The sequence below is a fragment of the Giraffa tippelskirchi genome, chromosome 7, assembly GCF_054371585.1.
Source record: "Giraffa tippelskirchi isolate mGirTip1 chromosome 7, T2T-mGirTip1v1.2.pri, whole genome shotgun sequence".
Lineage (NCBI taxonomy): Eukaryota > Metazoa > Chordata > Mammalia > Artiodactyla > Giraffidae > Giraffa > Giraffa tippelskirchi.
In genome coordinates, this window is record NC_137281.1 from 66,012,611 (window position 1) to 66,035,847 (window position 23,237).

At 55.2% G+C, this 23,237-nt stretch overlaps 2 protein-coding genes and 1 long non-coding RNA gene across 3 annotated transcripts in view; 1 reads left to right on the forward strand and 2 right to left on the reverse strand.

Moving 5' to 3' along the window:
- Nucleotides 1-23,237, forward strand: part of LOC145514117 (uncharacterized) — a 144,921-nt gene that overhangs the window by 45,707 nt on the left and 75,977 nt on the right. The window lies entirely within an intron of this gene.
- LOC145514114 (uncharacterized) lies at nucleotides 10,016-11,808 on the reverse strand. The gene is made up of 3 exons (XM_081511208.1): nucleotides 11,639-11,808; nucleotides 10,927-11,239; nucleotides 10,016-10,676 (listed from the first exon to the last, which is right to left on the reverse strand). Exons 1-3 carry the CDS (start codon nucleotides 11,771-11,773, stop codon nucleotides 10,048-10,050), a joined length of 1,077 nt encoding a protein of 358 aa, XP_081367334.1. The 5' UTR covers nucleotides 11,774-11,808; the 3' UTR covers nucleotides 10,016-10,047.
- Nucleotides 17,652-19,816, reverse strand: LOC145514080 (uncharacterized). Its single transcript, XM_081511160.1, has 3 exons — nucleotides 19,275-19,816; nucleotides 18,563-18,875; nucleotides 17,652-18,312 (listed from the first exon to the last, which is right to left on the reverse strand). Exons 1-3 carry the CDS (start codon nucleotides 19,509-19,511, stop codon nucleotides 17,684-17,686), a joined length of 1,179 nt encoding a protein of 392 aa, XP_081367286.1. The 5' UTR covers nucleotides 19,512-19,816; the 3' UTR covers nucleotides 17,652-17,683.

Below are 23,237 nucleotides of genomic sequence, written 5' to 3' on the forward strand. Positions count from 1 at the left end.
ATGACCTGGCCCTGGCCAATCGGTGCGTTCCACCTCCCTGGCCACTGTGATTGGCTCCGGACTGGGGCAGTGCCCAATCGGGGCCCAGGGCCGGGCCTCACGTTGGAAGCCAGGGGAAGACGAGCTCTCGTCCTGCTGGGGTAGGGGAAGGGGTGGGGCCGGGGGAGGTCAGGCTCCAGCAGTGGGAGGGGCTTGAGGTCCGCCTGCGGCAGTTGGTGACCTTCCTGCTCCCCTCAGGGCAGAGCCGCCGGCCTGAGAATGAGGGCGCTGCTGAGCCCAGGGGCTGGGATGGCCCGTTGCTGCTGTGGTCCCAGAGCTCCACCCGAGACCTGAGGGAGGCCGTCTGCCCGTGAGTCCTCTCCCGCTTGTCTGTCAGCTTGTTTGAAGCATGCTGGGTTTTCTGCCCAGCTGGCTAAGGGGAGTCCCTGGAAATGCAAGGGTGTGGGTTTTGGCAGACTTCAGGGAAGACATGCCAGATGAGCCTGGGAGACTCCAGCTTAATCTGGATTCAGGAGATATCTCTTCGGGCCAGCTAGTAATTGTAGGATAAGCCTAATGAGTCTTCACAGGATGAAGAGAGTAACGTGCCAAGGTAGCAATCGATGTCCTCCTTCGAGAGGATGAAGCTGGTGCTCAGAGAAGGGGGGAACTTGGCCACAGCAAGGAGGTGTGCACCCAGACAGAACCCCCAGATCCGGCCATTTGAGCTCAGGGAGGCCAGTGGTGTGGCTTGTCCCTGTGGCAGGGGCCGAGGCACGCAGCCCACCCTGATTCCTGCGGGGGCCTGACTTGGGAAGTGCCATCTGGTAGCTTTGAGACTCACCAAACCAAATTGCACTGGAGAGAGGAAGGACACCTTCCTTCATCCACCCCCCACCCCCGCCGGATTCCCACATACCCTGACCCCATTCTCTGGATTTCGGAGCCATTTCCAGAGTCCCGCTCATATGACCTCATTCGAAGTGCGCTGTGGACGAGCTGCCATCTGCAGCTGCTACCACAGCAGCCAAGGGCTTTAGCTCCCGAGTACCTCCCTTCCTTTGGAACTTGGGGGCCCTCTACTCCCCACTTGCACACCACAGACCTTTGCTGAGGATTGTGGGGACCCTCACTCAGTTTGCAGCACGTTGTAGCCATCCCTGTCCTCTCAATACCTCCCTTGCAACTCAGCTTGTGAGCTCCTTTGGAGCAGCGTGGCCCACCTGGCTGCAACGGAAGAGACACAGCTGACAGGGAAACAACAGCTTAGATCTGACAGCCGGAAAGCTCTGTCAAAAGGGACCTCCCTCATCACACCGTAGAGGCTGTAGGAGCCGCCAGGGTTTGGGAACCAGTGCTGGGGCCAAAATGACTCCAGAGCTGTTTTCCTTCCTGGGGAGGGTTCTGGCTCCAGTGGGAATGGCTCAAGTCTCCTAAGGTTCTGAAAGCCCACTGTGTGCAGATTCACGGTACACAGAGAGGAGAAGGTGGAGTCCTGCCCTGGAGGTGGGCACAGCTCACGGATGAGCCAGGCAGGCAGGCAGGCAGGCAGGGCATGAGAACACCTGAGCTGCCTTCATGAGTGAATGGTGTGGGGGCAGAGGAAGAGAAGCCGGTCTGCTCCCTCATGTGGTGCCCAGGGCAGGTTGTCCCCAGAGGAAACCCTTACGACGGTGAGGACTATCACTGCTGTTTCCCAAGGGGTTCCGTCGGTGCGTGTCTTCCCCGGAGCGGTCAGGCCGTCTCTAAAGTACACTGGCCATGGGCATTGCCTCTCCTTGGAACTTCCCATGTGTTTCTCTTTTTTATGGAACAGTGATTTTTTAGAGGGGTTCTGGGCCACAAGGTTGTTGGGTCATTTTCTAGCCTTCTGTCGTGAAGAACGCTTTCCTGGGCGTTGGGGTGGTTTGTTGTTCCAGCTCCCTTTCTTGGCTTCTTTTGGGAGCTGGTGCAACAAGAGGAGCTCAGCCTCTGCCTTCTGGCTGAGATGTCACCCTTCAAACAGCAATGCCTGCCTGGAGATAATGATGGCATTTGCCAAAAGGGCTTCGTTTGGCACATGATATCTTGAAAGGACGTACACCGTCCTTTCAGCTATCAAAGGCTAGTTCAAATGACATACAAATGAGAACTCTCCAATGGAGTCTTACAGTAGGTGGAGAGTCCGAAAAAAACTCCTTCAGTCATTTCACTGAGAGTCATTGATTGGGGACACCAAGAATATAGGAAGGAATGCAGAAAGAAAAGATGAAATTGTGTTCAGGATCGGGGGGAGGGATGAACAGGGCGTGCTTGCCTTGAATCCAGGCTTTGTTGGGGGGTGGGGCATAAAGATCGAACGGGTCTGAAACTACAAATTGGGATGGTAACACAGTATCACCAGAGTTACACAACAGTGTTCCCAAATTGCAACAATGATGAAAAAGTTTACTAATCCCAACTTAACCAAGAGAAATACAGGAAACCATACACAAAATAAAACATCACCAGAAAGGTGGAAACAAACCAAATGCAAAGCAGTTCAGGGGAAAGGAACTCCATGTCCCCTGGGGGCAGACCGAGTTGCCGGCGTCCACGGTGAGCAGACAGGGATGGAGGCTGCAGAGCCGACCGCTCCCTTGGACGTGGTGTTTCCGGCAAGGGCTCTGGGTCTCTGCTCAGAGCGGGGGCTCGTTCTTCCTGCAGGGGCGAGTGAGTCATCGTCGGCGTCTGGGTGTTGCGCGGGAGCCAGGGCAGGCTCTCCCTGCCGAGGCGGTGACTCTTCCTCTGCCTCGGGTTCTCCTGCCAAAGCCCGAGCAGGTACAGGTGCACGTGGAGGTGGAGGTTCTGGCTGAGGGGGTGGGACATCAGTGCCTGGGGCTGGGGGCCCTGCAGGCACGGAGATCCGATCTGCCCGGTGTGCTGGCCAGTACCCAGCTGGCCTGGTGTCTCTGTGAGGGCAAGTCTCGGATCTCCATCTGGCCTCGGTGGATCCCTGGGTCCTGCACCTGGAGCCACCACCTCTGTAGGGACAGGTCTGGGAAGTAGAGCCTGGTTCCAGTTGGAGGCCAGTGCTAGAGCTGGGGGAGAAGCAAAGTTTGCCCACAGGCCAGCCTTGGCATGTGCGTATCCCGGGACAGAAAGCTTCCAAGAGATTCCCAAAGAATACCCAGGGTCGGATGTCTTTTGGGACTGAAGTGTGCAAGATGGGGGTGGGGGTGTGAGGCCAGCGCTTGCTGCAGGCCCAGCAGCATCTTTCGGGGACTCGTCCGTGTGTAGCTCAGCACCCCCTCCCCACACACTCCCGTGCACCAGCCCCAGCGTCCTCACCTCTGTGCTCTGGCGTGCTGGGCTCCAGGTCCTCCTGCTGCCTCAGAGGCCGGGGTTCTCGGGACTCTGGGTCGGAGCCGGGTGTGCTGAGCTCCGTGGCCGCCTCAGACTGGGCCGCCGGGTGTATCCTGGGTGGTGTCTCGGCAGCAGGCCTTCCCCGCCTCCGCTTCGCCCCCGGTGGGGCTGATGCCTCCGTGGGCACGCTCACCTGGAGCCTGCACTGGGCCTCACGGGCGGGGGGGTGGTGCTCCGACCCCTCCCTCCGGGAGGTGGACGGGGTGTCCCCGTCCTCGGCCTCATCACGTGGGAAGCTCTGCAACGACAGTGACCGTCAGCCAGCCGTGCTGGGAGTTTTCCGAGCTGGGCCTGGCCAGTGGAGCCGCTGCTTCTGCCTGCTCGAACTTCTCTTCCCAGAAGGGTCAGAGACGTGTGTCTGCTCAGATCCCCACCCGGGAGGAAAGAGACCCACCTGAGGGTGTGAGGTCAGCCTGGGCGGCCGGCGCTGCCCGCACTCTCCCCATCCCACCCAGCCTGCTCTCCCCTGGGGTGTGGACACAACTTGTCCGCAGGCTTCTGACCCCACATCCGCCTGGGCTTCCTTGAGGGAGACACACCCCGAGAAACCCGCATCCACACACACAGGCAAAGGACCCGGTGTTTCCGGGTGGCATGGGAGAGGTGGCCTGGCCCCGCCTGGGGCTCCCCGTGTTACCTTTCTGTTTCTCCGGGCAAAGGGCCAGAGGCCTCTCGGGGGTGCCCTGAGCCAACGTCGACAGGGTGCCCACGCACACTGCCTGTGAGCTCTCCTGAGGCCCCGGCCTCTGGGCAGGGGCAAACAGCAGAACATCCTGGCAGCAAGTGATCTGGCTGGGGGCTCCTCTCCGCTCTGGAGGCCTGGATACCCGGGTTGCGGGTTCTGTTGGGTTCTGTTGCCGGCAGGTGACATCATTTCCTGGGGTTCGTGCTGAGGTCCCTTCCCCAAAACTTCGCAAGGGAATCTCTGGGTTTCTGACTGCTCGACCACCCCCCTTAGGCCATGTGCAGGCACAGTGACAGCCACACAGCCCAGCCCACAGCCCTGGGGAGGCCTGGGTGCAGCCAGGGCCTGAGCTCCGAGGACCCCGCTGCTCTCAGACCAGGCTCCTTCTTCTCGTAAGTGGTGTGGCCCTGGACAAGCATATGCCCCTCAGGGTTTCCCCGGTCTCTCCATCTGCAGAGTGGGGGTCATTCTCCCATCTGTTTCCTAGGTCTGTCGGCCTACGAGCAGCTCCATGCCTTTCCACCTGGGGCTGATATCACGTGGAGCTTGTGCGCTGAGACTTCAGAAAGAAAGACTCCATCCAGGGCTGACACAGCACAGAATGGGGCAGAACGAGGCCTGGATGCGCCGTGGTACCCAGGAAAAGGCACTCCCCCTCCTGACTGTTTGGAGACCCCGCATGCAAGTTGGAGGACCGAAAGGAAGACTGGAAGGTCTCCCTCTCTGATAGAAAAGAGTAGCCAACTTTCTGGTCCTCTGTTTCCATTGAGATTCTGTTCAAGTGTCCCAGCTCGGCTTCTGCGGGTGGCTGAGCTTCTAATGGCTCCCTGCGTTCTTGTCTTTTCCTCTCCAAACCTTCCGTCCGTTTCCCCCTTCTGGGGTGGATGGGCGCTGTCATTGCTTCTACCTTCGAGACAGATTGATGAAAAGTCTGGACCATCGACTCCTTTCCTCTCTTTGGTTCCGTGTCTCTCTCTGGCTGTGTCCCTCTCTTTTCCTTTCTCGATTCAGTCTGTGTCTTCCTCTTTCTCTCTCGTGTGTGGATGGATGGATGCTAGGAATGCACATGTATATGATTAGATGAGGGTTATGTTTTAGGGATAGGTTAGAGGGAGAGAAAGGCTTTAGGTCGGAGTTGGTCATGGGGGAAGGGTCAAGGGTGGTGGTGGTGTTTCTTGGAATCTGAGTGCTGTGCATTCTTCGTCTCTTTCCATATGAACCCCTTCTCAGATACACCACTTGCAAGGAGTCTCTCATGTTCCGTTTCCTATCTTTTGCATTTGTGAATGCTTAGCTTCTCTGTTGTGAAGAGGTTCCATTGGATGGAAACCCATTGGTGTACTTGGTTTCCCTCTTTCCCTTACTTGAAGAGACCCATTTCTACCTCCGCCCAGCAAATGGCAAGGAGACTCTGATGTTAAGGAGCCTTTGACCTACGCTTCTTTCTAGCTATCTCATGACATCAGTCTTTAGGGTGAGGTTTTTCCCCGATATTGAGGTGGTGTGAGATCAAAACCAATAGCGTTCTTCAGATGTAGCTGTCTGGTTTTCCCATGGACATTGATTGAAGAGGCTTTCTTGTTCCCATTTGGATATTCTCCCCTTCTGTGTCAGAGATGAGTTGACCTTGGATGCCGGGGTTTGTTTCTGGACCCTCAACTTTATTCCATCGATCTGGATCTGTGTGTGTTGTTGTATTCCCAATAGCATACTGTCCTGCTGCTGCCGCTGCGGCTAAGTCACTTCAGTCGTGTCTGACTCTGCGCGACCCCATGGCCTGCAGCCTACCAGGCTCCTCCGTCCAGGGCATTTTCCAGGCAAGAGTACTGGAGTGGGTCGCCATCGCCTTCTCCGATACTCTCCTGAGGATCCTAGTTTGGTCGTCTAATTTCCTTTCACACAACCTTGGACGTCCGTATCGGGGCTTTTTCGTCGGATTGTATTGACAATTTAGGCTCTTTTCTGTTTCCGTAACCCCTTTTGCAATTCTTTGTTCGGTGCGAACATGCATTGGCATTTTGGGAGGAATAGCATCGAAGCTGTGGATTGCCTTGTGGGGCTGTGACATCATTTTCCCAATAGGAATTCTTTCAAGCCCTGAGCACAGCTTCTCTTTCCAGTGATTGGTGTGGGCTTGATCTTCTTTCTTCCATCTCTCGCCGTTTTGTGAGAACAGGTCCTTCCTTCCCTTCTGGGTTAGATGGACTCGTGGGTATCACTTCAGTGAATGGCATTGTCAGTGGGGGTGATAATTCCCTTCTCATTGGAAGACTTTGCTGTGAGTATTAGAAGTGCAAGTGATTTCTCTTCCCCTTCCTCCCTGTCCATCTCTCAGAGCCACCGGGAAACAGAGGCCTCATCCAGGGTCACACAGGCCTGAGGGAGTGCAACCAGACTGTTGTTTCTTCAGGCCCTCAGTGCTGGACATCATCCGGGATACTCTGTGTGTGTCTTCCTCAGTCTGGCGTCCCTTCAGACCTTTCCCTAGTTTTCACAGGCTTGTTGTGTTGGTGTTCTTTGTCTGTTTGGAGACACGTCCTTGAGAAGCTTTGTGTTTCCACTCATTCGTCTCGCGATGTATGACCTGTCTTTTGCTTTTGTAATGAGGTCTTTCCCACGGTAGATATCTTTGATTTTGCAAAGTCCACTGTATTCTCTGGGTTGTTTTGTGGACTGCCTTTTAGTTTTGTGTGTGAAGACTCAAAGCACGTGTCCGGTTTCTGCTCATTGTTCTTCTAGATTTGTGACAAGTTTTCATGGAAACTTTGTCTAGGGATAACTGGAAGTGAACTCGGTGTAAGGTGTCAAGTCTCCATCTCCATTCATGTCATGCCCTGCAGTTTCCAATTCCCTGTTCCTGAGTGGTTTTGGAGACCTTGTGGGAAGTTTGGTTGCATCGGAGTTTGCATTTCCACCTTGAGTAGATTCACACTGTTCTGCCCTCAGGGACACTGTCAAGGGGGAGTGAGGAGCAGCCTGCACTTGCAGCAGTGACCACACGGTGGGGCGAGTGCTGCTGTTCCCTCTGGGAGCCCCAGGCCACAGGCATCCCAGTGAGGAGCCAGCTCTGTGCTCAGCTGAAAGGAGTTAGTCTCTCAGGAGCCTCTGAGCCCTTGCCTTTGGATCACCCAGGGTGGGCATTTACTGTGACAGAAAAAAATTGCCCTGAATTCCATGGACGGAAGAGCCTGGCTGTGTAGAGTTCGTGAGTTGCCGTGAATCAGACACAACTGAGGACACAAAAACTCAATAGACTAAAAGACTTTTTGGGGGTGGGGGGAGTGAAAGGGGGTGATGTGGGGTTTTTTGTCTTATATAATAGCCAAGGGAAATCTAGTTTAAACCTAAATTCACATAGATGGGAAAGGTATAGCTCTCCGTCACCCTATTAAAAAAAAAAAAAAAACGACTTAACTTTTCTGAAAGTTTATTTAGTAGCTTCCTTGAGCAGTTCATTGTGAAGCATTTTTTTTTTTTTTCTGTGACATTGGCCTCATTAAAAAGTACGGTTTGTGTTTACTGGATAATTTTGTTCATTGGTTTGTTAGGGAATCTTGGTAATATTTGAGTTTCCTGGGGAGCATGGTCACATGACCTGGCCCTGGCCAATCGGTGCGTTCCACCTCCCTGGCCACTGTGATTGGCTCCGGACTGGGGCAGTGCCCAATCGGGGCCCAGGGCCGGGCCTCACGTTGGAAGCCAGGGGAAGACGAGCTCTCGTCCTGCTGGGGTAGGGGAAGGGGTGGGGCCGGGGGAGGTCAGGCTCCAGCAGTGGGAGGGGCTTGAGGTCCGCCTGCGGCAGTTGGTGACCTTCCTGCTCCCCTCAGGGCAGAGCCGCCGGCCTGAGAATGAGGGCGCTGCTGAGCCCAGGGGCTGGGATGGCCCGTTGCTGCTGTGGTCCCAGAGCTCCACCCGAGACCTGAGGGAGGCCGTCTGCCCGTGAGTCCTCTCCCGCTTGTCTGTCAGCTTGTTTGAAGCATGCTGGGTTTTCTGCCCAGCTGGCTAAGGGGAGTCCCTGGAAATGCAAGGGTGTGGGTTTTGGCAGACTTCAGGGAAGACATGCCAGATGAGCCTGGGAGACTCCAGCTTAATCTGGATTCAGGAGATATCTCTTCGGGCCAGCTAGTAATTGTAGGATAAGCCTAATGAGTCTTCACAGGATGAAGAGAGTAACGTGCCAAGGTAGCAATCGATGTCCTCCTTCGAGAGGATGAAGCTGGTGCTCAGAGAAGGGGGGAACTTGGCCACAGCAAGGAGGTGTGCACCCAGACAGAACCCCCAGATCCGGCCATTTGAGCTCAGGGAGGCCAGTGGTGTGGCTTGTCCCTGTGGCAGGGGCCGAGGCACGCAGCCCACCCTGATTCCTGCGGGGGCCTGACTTGGGAAGTGCCATCTGGTAGCTTTGAGACTCACCAAACCAAATTGCACTGGAGAGAGGAAGGACACCTTCCTTCATCCACCCCCCACCCCCGCCGGATTCCCACATACCCTGACCCCATTCTCTGGATTTCGGAGCCATTTCCAGAGTCCCGCTCATATGACCTCATTCGAAGTGCGCTGTGGACGAGCTGCCATCTGCAGCTGCTACCACAGCAGCCAAGGGCTTTAGCTCCCGAGTACCTCCCTTCCTTTGGAACTTGGGGGCCCTCTACTCCCCACTTGCACACCACAGACCTTTGCTGAGGATTGTGGGGACCCTCACTCAGTTTGCAGCACGTTGTAGCCATCCCTGTCCTCTCAATACCTCCCTTGCAACTCAGCTTGTGAGCTCCTTTGGAGCAGCGTGGCCCACCTGGCTGCAACGGAAGAGACACAGCTGACAGGGAAACAACAGCTTAGATCTGACAGCCGGAAAGCTCTGTCAAAAGGGACCTCCCTCATCACACCGTAGAGGCTGTAGGAGCCGCCAGGGTTTGGGAACCAGTGCTGGGGCCAAAATGACTCCACAGCTGTTTTCCTTCCTGGGGAGGGTTCTGGCTCCAGTGGGAATGGCTCAAGTCTCCTAAGGTTCTGAAAGCCCACTGTGTGCAGATTCACGGTACACAGAGAGGAGAAGGTGGAGTCCTGCCCTGGAGGTGGGCACAGCTCACGGATGAGCCAGGCAGGCAGGCAGGCAGGCAGGGCATGAGAACACCTGAGCTGCCTTCATGAGTGAATGGTGTGGGGGCAGAGGAAGAGAAGCCGGTCTGCTCCCTCATGTGGTGCCCAGGGCAGGTTGTCCCCAGAGGAAACCCTTACGACGGTGAGGACTATCACTGCTGTTTCCCAAGGGGTTCCGTCGGTGCGTGTCTTCCCCGGAGCGGTCAGGCCGTCTCTAAAGTACACTGGCCATGGGCATTGCCTCTCCTTGGAACTTCCCATGTGTTTCTCTTTTTTATGGAACAGTGATTTTTTAGAGGGGTTCTGGGCCACAAGGTTGTTGGGTCATTTTCTAGCCTTCTGTCGTGAAGAACGCTTTCCTGGGCGTTGGGGTGGTTTGTTGTTCCAGCTCCCTTTCTTGGCTTCTTTTGGGAGCTGGTGCAACAAGAGGAGCTCAGCCTCTGCCTTCTGGCTGAGATGTCACCCTTCAAACAGCAATGCCTGCCTGGAGATAATGATGGCATTTGCCAAAAGGGCTTCGTTTGGCACATGATATCTTGAAAGGACGTACACCGTCCTTTCAGCTATCAAAGGCTAGTTCAAATGACATACAAATGAGAACTCTCCAATGGAGTCTTACAGTAGGTGGAGAGTCCGAAGAAAACTCCTTCAGTCATTTCACTGAGAGTCATTGATTGGGGACACCAAGAATATAGGAAGGAATGCAGAAAGAAAAGATGAAATTGTGTTCAGGATCGGGGGGAGGGATGAACAGGGCGTGCTTGCCTTGAATCCAGGCTTTGTTGGGGGGTGGGGCATAAAGATCGAACGGGTCTGAAACTACAAATTGGGATGGTAACACAGTATCACCAGAGTTACACAACAGTGTTCCCAAATTGCAACAATGATGAAAAAGTTTACTAATCCCAACTTAACCAAGAGAAATACAGGAAACCATACACAAAATAAAACATCACCAGAAAGGTGGAAACAAACCAAATGCAAAGCAGTTCAGGGGAAAGGAACTCCATGTCCCCTGGGGGCAGACCGAGTTGCCGGCGTCCACGGTGAGCAGACAGGGATGGAGGCTGCAGAGCCGACCGCTCCCCTGGACGTGGTGTTTCCGGCAAGGGCTCTGGGTCTCTGCCCAGAGCGGGGGCTCGTTCTTCCTGCAGGGGCGAGTGAGTCATCGTCGGCGACTGGGTGTTGCGCGGGAGCCAGGGCAGGCTCTCCCTGCCGAGGCGGTGACTCTTCCTCTGCCTCGGGTTCTCCTGCCAAAGCCCGAGCAGGTACAGGTGCACGTGGAGGTGGAGGTTCTGGCTGAGGGGGTGGGACATCAGTGCCTGGGGCTGGGGGCCCTGCAGGCACGGAGATCCGATCTGCCCGGTGTGCTGGCCAGTACCCAGCTGGCCTGGTGTCTCTGTGAGGGCAAGTCTCGGATCTCCATCTGGCCTCGGTGGATCCCTGGGTCCTGCACCTGGAGCCACCACCTCTGTAGGGACAGGTCTGGGAAGTAGAGCCTGGTTCCAGTTGGAGGCCAGTGCTAGAGCTGGGGGAGAAGCAAAGTTTGCCCACAGGCCAGCCTTGGCATGTGCGTATCCCGGGACAGAAAGCTTCCAAGAGATTCCCAAAGAATACCCAGGGTCGGATGTCTTTTGGGACTGAAGTGTGCAAGATGGGGGTGGGGGTGTGAGGCCAGCGCTTGCTGCAGGCCCAGCAGCATCTTTCGGGGACTCGTCCGTGTGTAGCTCAGCACCCCCTCCCCACACACTCCCGTGCACCAGCCCCAGCGTCCTCACCTCTGTGCTCTGGCGTGCTGGGCTCCAGGTCCTCCTGCTGCCTCAGAGGCCGGGGTTCTCGGGACTCTGGGTCGGAGCCGGGTGTGCTGAGCTCCGTGGCCGCCTCAGACTGGGCCGCCGGGTGTATCCTGGGTGGTGTCTCGGCAGCAGGCCTTCCCCGCCTCCGCTTCGCCCCCGGTGGGGCTGATGCCTCCGTGGGCACGCTCACCTGGAGCCTGCACTGGGCCTCACGGGCGGGGGGGTGGTGCTCCGACCCCTCCCTCCGGGAGGTGGACGGGGTGTCCCCGTCCTCGGCCTCATCACGTGGGAAGCTCTGCAACGACAGTGACCGTCAGCCAGCCGTGCTGGGAGTTTTCCGAGCTGGGCCTGGCCAGTGGAGCCGCTGCTTCTGCCTGCTCGAACTTCTCTTCCCAGAAGGGTCAGAGACGTGTGTCTGCTCAGATCCCCACCCGGGAGGAAAGAGACCCACCTGAGGGTGTGAGGTCAGCCTGGGCGGCCGGCGCTGCCCGCACTCTCCCCATCCCACCCAGCCTGCTCTCCCCTGGGGTGTGGACACAACTTGTCCGCAGGCTTCTGACCCCACATCCGCCTGGGCTTCCTTGAGGGAGACACACCCCGAGAAACCCGCATCCACACACACAGGCAAAGGACCCGGTGTTTCCGGGTGGCATGGGAGAGGTGGCCTGGCCCCGCCTGGGGCTCCCCGTGTTACCTTTCTGTTTCTCCGGGCAAAGGGCCAGAGGCCTCTCGGGGGTGCCCTGAGCCAACGTCGACAGGGTGCCCACGCACACTGCCTGTGAGCTCTCCTGAGGCCCCGGCCTCTGGGCAGGGGCAAACAGCAGAACATCCCGGCAGCAAGTGATCTGGCTGGGGGCTCCTCTCCGCTCTGGAGGCCTGGATACCCGGGTTGCGGGTTCTGTTGGGTTCTGTTGCCGGCAGGTGACATCATTTCCTGGGGTTCGTGCTGAGGTCCCTTCCCCAAAACTTCGCAAGGGAATCTCTGGGTTTCTGACTGCTCGACCACCCCCCTTAGGCCATGTGCAGGCACAGTGACAGCCACACAGCCCAGCCCACAGCCCTGGGGAGGCCTGGGTGCAGCCAGGGCCTGAGCTCCGAGGACCCCGCTGCTCTCAGACCAGGCTCCTTCTTCTCGTAAGTGGTGTGGCCCTGGACAAGCATATGCCCCTCAGGGTTTCCCCGGTCTCTCCATCTGCAGAGTGGGGGTCATTCTCCCATCTGTTTCCTAGGTCTGTCAGCCTACGAGCAGCTCCATGCCTTTCCACCTGGGGCTGATATCACGTGGAGCTTGTGCGCTGAGACTTCAGAAAGAAAGACTCCATCCAGGGCTGACACAGCACAGAATGGGGCAGAACGAGGCCTGGATGCGCCGTGGTACCCAGGAAAAGGCACTCCCCCTCCTGACTGTTTGGAGACCCCGCATGCAAGTTGGAGGACCGAAAGGAAGACTCGAAGGTCTCCCTCTCTGATAGAAAAGAGTAGCCAACTTTCTGGTCCTCTGTTTCCATTGAGATTCTGTTCAAGTGTCCCAGCTCGGCTTCTGCGGGTGGCTGAGCTTCTAATGGCTCCCTGCGTTCTTGTCTTTTCCTCTCCAAACCTTCCGTCCGTTTCCCCCTTCTGGGGTGGATGGGCGCTGTCATTGCTTCTACCTTTGAGACAGATTGATGAAAAGTCTGGACCATCGACTCCTTTCCTCTCTTTGGTTCCGTGTCTCTCTCTGGCTGTGTCCCTCTCTTTTCCTTTCTCGATTCAGTCTGTGTCTTCCTCTTTCTCTCTCGTGTGTGGATGGATGGATGCTAGGAATGCACATGTATATGATTAGATGAGGGTTATGTTTTAGGGATAGGTTAGAGGGAGAGAAAGGCTTTAGGTCGGAGTTGGTCATGGGGGAAGGGTCAAGGGTGGTGGTGGTGTTTCTTGGAATCTGAGTGCTGTGCATTCTTCGTCTCTTTCCATATGAACCCCTTCTCAGATACACCACTTGCAAGGAGTCTCTCATGTTCCGTTTCCTATCTTTTGCATTTGTGAATGCTTAGCTTCTCTGTTGTGAAGAGGTTCCATTGGATGGAAACCCATTGGTGTACTTGGTTTCCCTCTTTCCCTTACTTGAAGAGACCCATTTCTACCTCCGCCCAGCAAATGGCAAGGAGACTCTGATGTTAAGGAGCCTTTGACCTACGCTTCTTTCTAGCTATCTCATGACATCAGTCTTTAGGGTGAGGTTTTTCCCCGATATTGAGGTGGTGTGAGATCAAAACCAATAGCGTTCTTCAGATGTAGCTGTCTGGTTTTCCCATGGACATTGATTGAAGAGGCTTTCTTGTTCCCATTTGGATATTCTCCCCTTCTGTGTCAGAGATGAGTTGACCTTGGATGCCGGGGTTTGTTTCTGGACCCTCAACTTTATTCCATCGATCTGGATCTGTGTGTGTTGTTGTATTCCCAATAGCATACTGTCCTGCTGCTGCCGCTGCGGCTAAGTCACTTCAGTCGTGTCTGACTCTGCGCGACCCCATGGCCTGCAGCCTACCAGGCTCCTCCGTCCAGGGCATTTTCCAGGCAAGAGTACTGGAGTGGGTCGCCATCGCCTTCTCCGATACTCTCCTGAGGATCCTAGTTTGGTCGTCTAATTTCCTTTCACACAACCTTGGACGTCCGTATCGGGGCTTTTTCGTCGGATTGTATTGACAATTTAGGCTCTTTTCTGTTTCCGTAACCCCTTTTGCAATTCTTTGTTCGGTGCGAACATGCATTGGCATTTTGGGAGGAATAGCATCGAAGCTGTGGATTGCCTTGTGGGGCTGTGACATCATTTTCCCAATAGGAATTCTTTCAAGCCCTGAGCACAGCTTCTCTTTCCAGTGATTGGTGTGGGCTTGATCTTCTTTCTTCCATCTCTCGCCGTTTTGTGAGAACAGGTCCTTCCTTCCCTTCTGGGTTAGATGGACTCGTGGGTATCACTTCAGTGAATGGCATTGTCAGTGGGGGTGATAATTCCCTTCTCATTGGAAGACTTTGCTGTGAGTATTAGAAGTGCAAGTGATTTCTCTTCCCCTTCCTCCCTGTCCATCTCTCAGAGCCACCGGGAAACAGAGGCCTCATCCAGGGTCACACAGGCCTGAGGGAGTGCAACCAGACTGTTGTTTCTTCAGGCCCTCAGTGCTGGACATCATCCGGGATACTCTGTGTGTGTCTTCCTCAGTCTGGCGTCCCTTCAGACCTTTCCCTAGTTTTCACAGGCTTGTTGTGTTGGTGTTCTTTGTCTGTTTGGAGACACGTCCTTGAGAAGCTTTGTGTTTCCACTCATTCGTCTCGCGATGTATGACCTGTCTTTTGCTTTTGTAATGAGGTCTTTCCCACGGTAGATATCTTTGATTTTGCAAAGTCCACTGTATTCTCTGGGTTGTTTTGTGGACTGCCTTTTAGTTTTGTGTGTGAAGACTCAAAGCACGTGTCCGGTTTCTGCTCATTGTTCTTCTAGATTTGTGACAAGTTTTCATGGAAACTTTGTCTAGGGATAACTGGAAGTGAACTCGGTGTAAGGTGTCAAGTCTCCATCTCCATTCATGTCATGCCCTGCAGTTTCCAATTCCCTGTTCCTGAGTGGTTTTGGAGACCTTGTGGGAAGTTTGGTTGCATCGGAGTTTGCATTTCCACCTTGAGTAGATTCACACTGTTCTGCCCTCAGGGACACTGTCAAGGGGGAGTGAGGAGCAGCCTGCACTTGCAGCAGTGACCACACGGTGGGGCGAGTGCTGCTGTTCCCTCTGGGAGCCCCAGGCCACAGGCATCCCAGTGAGGAGCCAGCTCTGTGCTCAGCTGAAAGGAGTTAGTCTCTCAGGAGCCTCTGAGCCCTTGCCTTTGGATCACCCAGGGTGGGCATTTACTGTGACAGAAAAAAATTGCCCTGAATTCCATGGACGGAAGAGCCTGGCTGTGTAGAGTTCGTGAGTTGCCGTGAATCAGACACAACTGAGGACACAAAAACTCAATAGACTAAAAGACTTTTTGGGGGTGGGGGGAGTGAAAGGGGGTGATGTGGGGTTTTTTGTCTTATATAATAGCCAAGGGAAATCTAGTTTAAACCTAAATTCACATAGATGGGAAAGGTATAGCTCTCCGTCACCCTATTAAAAAAAAAAAAAAACGACTTAACTTTTCTGAAAGTTTATTTAGTAGCTTCCTTGAGCAGTTCATTGTGAAGCATTTTTTTTTTTTTTCTGTGACATTGGCCTCATTAAAAAGTACGGTTTGTGTTTACTGGATAATTTTGTTCATTGGTTTGTTAGGGAATCTTGGTAATATTTGAGTTTCCTGGGGAGCATGGTCACATGACCTGGCCCTGGCCAATCGGTGCGTTCCACCTCCCTGGCCACTGTGATTGGCTCCGGACTGGGGCAGTGCCCAATCGGGGCCCAGGGCCGGGCCTCACGTTGGAAGCCAGGGGAAGACGAGCTCTCGTCCTGCTGGGGTAGGGGAAGGGGTGGGGCCGGGGGAGGTCAGGCTCCAGCAGTGGGAGGGGCTTGAGGTCCGCCTGCGGCAGTTGGTGACCTTCCTGCTCCCCTCAGGGCAGAGCCGCCGGCCTGAGAATGAGGGCGCTGCTGAGCCCAGGGGCTGGGATGGCCCGTTGCTGCTGTGGTCCCAGAGCTCCACCCGAGACCTGAGGGAGGCCGTCTGCCCGTGAGTCCTCTCCCGCTTGTCTGTCAGCTTGTTTGAAGCATGCTGGGTTTTCTGCCCAGCTGGCTAAGGGGAGTCCCTGGAAATGCAAGGGTGTGGGTTTTGGCAGACTTCAGGGAAGACATGCCAGATGAGCCTGGGAGACTCCAGCTTAATCTGGATTCAGGAGATATCTCTTCGGGCCAGCTAGTAATTGTAGGATAAGCCTAATGAGTCTTCACAGGATGAAGAGAGTAACGTGCCAAGGTAGCAATCGATGTCCTCCTTCGAGAGGATGAAGCTGGTGCTCAGAGAAGGGGGGAACTTGGCCACAGCAAGGAGGTGTGCACCCAGACAGAACCCCCAGATCCGGCCATTTGAGCTCAGGGAGGCCAGTGGTGTGGCTTGTCCCTGTGGCAGGGGCCGAGGCACGCAGCCCACCCTGATTCCTGCGGGGGCCTGACTTGGGAAGTGCCATCTGGTAGCTTTGAGACTCACCAAACCAAATTGCACTGGAGAGAGGAAGGACACCTTCCTTCATCCACCCCCCACCCCCCCGGATTCCCACATACCCTGACCCCATTCTCTGGATTTCGGAGCCATTTCCAGAGTCCCGCTCATATGACCTCATTCGAAGTGCGCTGTGGACGAGCTGCCATCTGCAGCTGCTACCACAGCAGCCAAGGGCTTTAGCTCCCGAGTACCTCCCTTCCTTTGGAACTTGGGGGCCCTCTACTCCCCACTTGCACACCACAGACCTTTGCTGAGGATTGTGGGGACCCTCACTCAGTTTGCAGCACGTTGTAGCCATCCCTGTCCTCTCAATACCTCCCTTGCAACTCAGCTTGTGAGCTCCTTTGGAGCAGCGTGGCCCACCTGGCTGCAACGGAAGAGACACAGCTGACAGGGAAACAACAGCTTAGATCTGACAGCCGGAAAGCTCTGTCAAAAGGGACCTCCCTCATCACACCATAGAGGCTGTAGGAGCCGCCAGGGTTTGGGAACCAGTGCTGGGGCCAAAATGACTCCACAGCTGTTTTCCTTCCTGGGGAGGGTTCTGGCTCCAGTGGGAATGGCTCAAGTCTCCTAAGGTTCTGAAAGCCCACTGTGTGCAGATTCACGGTACACAGAGAGGAGAAGGTGGAGTCCTGCCCTGGAGGTGGGCACAGCTCACGGATGAGCCAGGCAGGCAGGCAGGCAGGCAGGGCATGAGAACACCTGAGCTGCCTTCATGAGTGAATGGTGTGGGGGCAGAGGAAGAGAAGCCGGTCTGCTCCCTCATGTGGTGCCCAGGGCAGGTTGTCCCCAGAGGAAACCCTTACGACGGTGAGGACTATCACTGCTGTTTCCCAAGGGGTTCCGTCGGTGCGTGTCTTCCCCGGAGCGGTCAGGCCGTCTCTAAAGTACACTGGCCATGGGCATTGCCTCTCCTTGGAACTTCCCATGTGTTTCTCTTTTTTATGGAACAGTGATTTTTTAGAGGGGTTCTGGGCCACAAGGTTGTTGGGTCATTTTCTAGCCTTCTGTCGTGAAGAACGCTTTCCTGGGCGTTGGGGTGGTTTGTTGTTCCAGCTCCCTTTCTTGGCTTCTTTTGGGAGCTGGTGCAACAAGAGGAGCTCAGCCTCTGCCTTCTGGCTGAGATGTCACCCTTCAAACAGCAATGCCTGCCTGGAGATAATGATGGCATTTGCCAAAAGGGCTTCGTTTGGCACATGATATCTTGAAAGGACGTACACCGTCCTTTCAGCTATCAAAGGCTAGTTCAAATGACATACAAATGAGAACTCTCCAATGGAGTCTTACAGTAGGTGGAGAGTCCGAAAAAAACTCCTTCAGTCATTTCACTGAGAGTCATTGATTGGGGACACCAAGAATATAGGAAGGAATGCAGAAAGAAAAGATGAAATTGTGTTCAGGATCGGGGGGAGGGATGAACAGGGCGTGCTTGCCTTGAATCCAGGCTTTGTTGGGGGGTGGGGCATAAAGATCGAACGGGTCTGAAACTACAAATTGGGATGGTAACACAGTATCACCAGAGTTACACAACAGTGTTCCCAAATTGCAACAATGATGAAAAAGTTTACTAATCCCAACTTAACCAAGAGAAATACAGGAAACCATACACAAAATAAAACATCACCAGAAAGGTGGAAACAAACCAAATGCAAAGCAGTTCAGGGGAAAGGAACTCCATGTCCCCTGGGGGCAGACCGAGTTGCCGGCGTCCACGGTGAGCAGACAGGGATGGAGGCTGCAGAGCCGACCGCTCCCCTGGACGTGGTGTTTCCGGCAAGGGCTCTGGGTCTCTGCCCAGAGCGGGGGCTCGTTCTTCCTGCAGGGGCGAGTGAGTCATCGTCGGCGTCTGGGTGTTGCGCGGGAGCCAGGGCAGGCTCTCCCTGCCGAGGCGGTGACTCTTCCTCTGCCTCGGGTTCTCCTGCCAAAGCCCGAGCAGGTACAGGTGCACGTGGAGGTGGAGGTTCTGGCTGAGGGGGTGGGACATCAGTGCCTGGGGCTGGGGGCCCTGCAGGCACGGAGATCCGATCTGCCCGGTGTGCTGGCCAGTACCCAGCTGGCCTGGTGTCTCTGTGAGGGCAAGTCTCGGATCTCCATCTGGCCTCGGTGGATCCCTGGGTCCTGCACCTGGAGCCACCACCTCTGTAGGGACAGGTCTGGGAAGTAGAGCCTGGTTCCAGTTGGAGGCCAGTGCTAGAGCTGGGGGAGAAGCAAAGTTTGCCCACAGGCCAGCCTTGGCATGTGCGTATCCCGGGACAGAAAGCTTCCAAGAGATTCCCAAAGAATACCCAGGGTCGGATGTCTTTTGGGACTGAAGTGTGCAAGATGGGGGTGGGGGTGTGAGGCCAGCGCTTGCTGCAGGCCCAGCAGCATCTTTCGGGGACTCGTCCGTGTGTAGCTCAGCACCCCCTCCCCACACACTCCCGTGCACCAGCCCCAGCGTCCTCACCTCTGTGCTCTGGCGTGCTGGGCTCCAGGTCCTCCTGCTGCCTCAGAGGCCGGGGTTCTCGGGACTCTGGGTCGGAGCCGGGTGTGCTGAGCTCCGTGGCCGCCTCAGACTGGGCCGCCGGGTGTATCCTGGGTGGTGTCTCGGCAGCAGGCCTTCCCCGCCTCCGCTTCGCCCCCGGTGGGGCTGATGCCTCCGTGGGCACGCTCACCTGGAGCCTGCACTGGGCCTCACGGGCGGGGGGGTGGTGCTCCGACCCCTCCCTCCGGGAGGTGGACGGGGTGTCCCCGTCCTCGGCCTCATCACGTGGGAAGCTCTGCAACGACAGTGACCGTCAGCCAGCCGTGCTGGGAGTTTTCCGAGCTGGGCCTGGCCAGTGGAGCCGCTGCTTCTGCCTGCTCGAACTTCTCTTCCCAGAAGGGTCAGAGACGTGTGTCTGCTCAGATCCCCACCCGGGAGGAAAGAGACCCACCTGAGGGTGTGAGGTCAGCCTGGGCGGCCGGCGCTGCCCGCACTCTCCCCATCCCACCCAGCCTGCTCTCCCCTGGGGTGTGGACACAACTTGTCCGCAGGCTTCTGACCCCACATCCGCCTGGGCTTCCTTGAGGGAGACACACCCCGAGAAACCCGCATCCACACACACAGGCAAAGGACCCGGTGTTTCCGGGTGGCATGGGAGAGGTGGCCTGGCCCCGCCTGGGGCTCCCCGTGTTACCTTTCTGTTTCTCCGGGCAAAGGGCCAGAGGCCTCTCGGGGGTGCCCTGAGCCAACGTCGACAGGGTGCCCACGCACACTGCCTGTGAGCTCTCCTGAGGCCCCGGCCTCTGGGCAGGGGCAAACAGCAGAACATCCCGGCAGCAAGTGATCTGGCTGGGGGCTCCTCTCCGCTCTGGAGGCCTGGATACCCGGGTTGCGGGTTCTGTTGGGTTCTGTTGCCGGCAGGTGACATCATTTCCTGGGGTTCGTGCTGAGGTCCCTTCCCCAAAACTTCGCAAGGGAATCTCTGGGTTTCTGACTGCTCGACCACCCCCCTTAGGCCATGTGCAGGCACAGTGACAGCCACACAGCCCAGCCCACAGCCCTGGGGAGGCCTGGGTGCAGCCAGGGCCTGAGCTCCGAGGACCCCGCTGCTCTCAGACCAGGCTCCTTCTTCTCGTAAGTGGTGTGGCCCTGGACAAGCATATGCCCCTCAGGGTTTCCCCGGTCTCTCCATCTGCAGAGTGGGGGTCATTCTCCCATCTGTTTCCTAGGTCTGTCGGCCTACGAGCAGCTCCATGCCTTTCCACCTGGGGCTGATATCACGTGGAGCTTGTGCGCTGAGACTTCAGAAAGAAAGACTCCATCCAGGGCTGACACAGCACAGAATGGGGCAGAACGAGGCCTGGATGCGCCGTGGTACCCAGGAAAAGGCACTCCCCCTCCTGACTGTTTGGAGACCCCGCATGCAAGTTGGAGGACCGAAAGGAAGACTCGAAGGTCTCCCTCTCTGATAGAAAAGAGTAGCCAACTTTCTGGTCCTCTGTTTCCATTGAGATTCTGTTCAAGTGTCCCAGCTCGGCTTCTGCGGGTGGCTGAGCTTCTAATGGCTCCCTGCGTTCTTGTCTTTTCCTCTCCAAACCTTCCGTCCGTTTCCCCCTTCTGGGGTGGATGGGCGCTGTCATTGCTTCTACCTTCGAGACAGATTGATGAAAAGTCTGGACCATCGACTCCTTTCCTCTCTTTGGTTCCGTGTCTCTCTCTGGCTGTGTCCCTCTCTTTTCCTTTCTCGATTCAGTCTGTGTCTTCCTCTTTCTCTCTCGTGTGTGGATGGATGGATGCTAGGAATGCACATGTATATGATTAGATGAGGGTTATGTTTTAGGGATAGGTTAGAGGGAGAGAAAGGCTTTAGGTCGGAGTTGGTCATGGGGGAAGGGTCAAGGGTGGTGGTGGTGTTTCTTGGAATCTGAGTGCTGTGCATTCTTCGTCTCTTTCCATATGAACCCCTTCTCAGATACACCACTTGCAAGGAGTCTCTCATGTTCCGTTTCCTATCTTTTGCATTTGTGAATGCTTAGCTTCTCTGTTGTGAAGAGGTTCCATTGGATGGAAACCCATTGGTGTACTTGGTTTCCCTCTTTCCCTTACTTGAAGAGACCCATTTCTACCTCCGCCCAGCAAATGGCAAGGAGACTCTGATGTTAAGGAGCCTTTGACCTACGCTTCTTTCTAGCTATCTCATGACATCAGTCTTTAGGGTGAGGTTTTTCCCCGATATTGAGGTGGTGTGAGATCAAAACCAATAGCGTTCTTCAGATGTAGCTGTCTGGTTTTCCCATGGACATTGATTGAAGAGGCTTTCTTGTTCCCATTTGGATATTCTCCCCTTCTGTGTCAGAGATGAGTTGACCTTGGATGCCGGGGTTTGTTTCTGGACCCTCAACTTTATTCCATCGATCTGGATCTGTGTGTGTTGTTGTATTCCCAATAGCATACTGTCCTGCTGCTGCCGCTGCGGCTAAGTCACTTCAGTCGTGTCTGACTCTGCGCGACCCCATGGCCTGCAGCCTACCAGGCTCCTCCGTCCAGGGCATTTTCCAGGCAAGAGTACTGGAGTGGGTCGCCATCGCCTTCTCCGATACTCTCCTGAGGATCCTAGTTTGGTCGTCTAATTTCCTTTCACACAACCTTGGACGTCCGTATCGGGGCTTTTTCGTCGGATTGTATTGACAATTTAGGCTCTTTTCTGTTTCCGTAACCCCTTTTGCAATTCTTTGTTCGGTGCGAACATGCATTGGCATTTTGGGAGGAATAGCATCGAAGCTGTGGATTGCCTTGTGGGGCTGTGACATCATTTTCCCAATAGGAATTCTTTCAAGCCCTGAGCACAGCTTCTCTTTCCAGTGATTGGTGTGGGCTTGATCTTCTTTCTTCCATCTCTCGCCGTTTTGTGAGAACAGGTCCTTCCTTCCCTTCTGGGTTAGATGGACTCGTGGGTATCACTTCAGTGAATGGCATTGTCAGTGGGGGTGATAATTCCCTTCTCATTGGAAGACTTTGCTGTGAGTATTAGAAGTGCAAGTGATTTCTCTTCCCCTTCCTCCCTGTCCATCTCTCAGAGCCACCGGGAAACAGAGGCCTCATCCAGGGTCACACAGGCCTGAGGGAGTGCAACCAGACTGTTGTTTCTTCAGGCCCTCAGTGCTGGACATCATCCGGGATACTCTGTGTGTGTCTTCCTCAGTCTGGCGTCCCTTCAGACCTTTCCCTAGTTTTCACAGGCTTGTTGTGTTGGTGTTCTTTGTCTGTTTGGAGACACGTCCTTGAGAAGCTTTGTGTTTCCACTCATTCGTCTCGCGATGTATGACCTGTCTTTTGCTTTTGTAATGAGGTCTTTCCCACGGTAGATATCTTTGATTTTGCAAAGTCCACTGTATTCTCTGGGTTGTTTTGTGGACTGCCTTTTAGTTTTGTGTGTGAAGACTCAAAGCACGTGTCCGGTTTCTGCTCATTGTTCTTCTAGATTTGTGACAAGTTTTCATGGAAACTTTGTCTAGGGATAACTGGAAGTGAACTCGGTGTAAGGTGTCAAGTCTCCATCTCCATTCATGTCATGCCCTGCAGTTTCCAATTCCCTGTTCCTGAGTGGTTTTGGAGACCTTGTGGGAAGTTTGGTTGCATCGGAGTTTGCATTTCCACCTTGAGTAGATTCACACTGTTCTGCCCTCAGGGACACTGTCAAGGGGGAGTGAGGAGCAGCCTGCACTTGCAGCAGTGACCACACGGTGGGGCGAGTGCTGCTGTCCCCTCTGGGAGCCCCAGGCCACAGGCATCCCAGTGAGGAGCCAGCTCTGTGCTCAGCTGAAAGGAGTTATTCTCTCAGGAGCCTCTGAGCCCTTGCCTTTGGATCACCCAGGGTGGGCATTTACTGTGACAGAAAAAAATTGCCCTGAATTCCATGGACGGAAGAGCCTGGCTGTGTAGAGTTCGTGAGTTGCCGTGAATCAGACACAACTGAGGACACAAAAACTCAATAGACTAAAACACTTTTTGGGGTTGGGGGGAGTGAAAGGGGGTGATGTGGGGTTTTTTGTCTTATATAATAGCCAAGGGAAATCTAGTTTAAACCTAAATTCACATAGATGGGAAAGGTATAGCTCTCCGTCACCCTATTAAAAAAAAAAAAAAAAAAGACTTAACTTTTCTGAAAGTTTATTTAGTAGCTTCCTTGAGCAGTTCATTGTGAAGCATTTTTTTTTTTTCTGTGACATTGGCCTCATTAAAAAGTACGGTTTGCGTTTACTGGATAATTTTGTTCATTGGTTTGTTAGGGAATCTTGGTAATATTTGAGTTTCCTGGGGAGCATGGTCACATGACCTGGCCCTGGCCAATCGGTGCGTTCCACCTCCCTGGCCACTGTGATTGGCTCCGGACTGGGGCAGTGCCCAATCGGGGCCCAGGGCCGGGCCTCACGTTGGAAGCCAGGGGAAGACGAGCTCTCGTCCTGCTGGGGTAGGGGAAGGGGTGGGGCCGGGGGAGGTCAGGCTCCAGCAGTGGGAGGGGCTTGAGGTCCGCCTGCTGCAGTTGGTGACCTTCCTGCTCCCCTCAGGGCAGAGCCGCCGGCCTGAGAATGAGGGCGCTGCTGAGCCCAGGGGCTGGGATGGCCCGTTGCTGCTGTGGTCCCAGAGCTCCACCCGA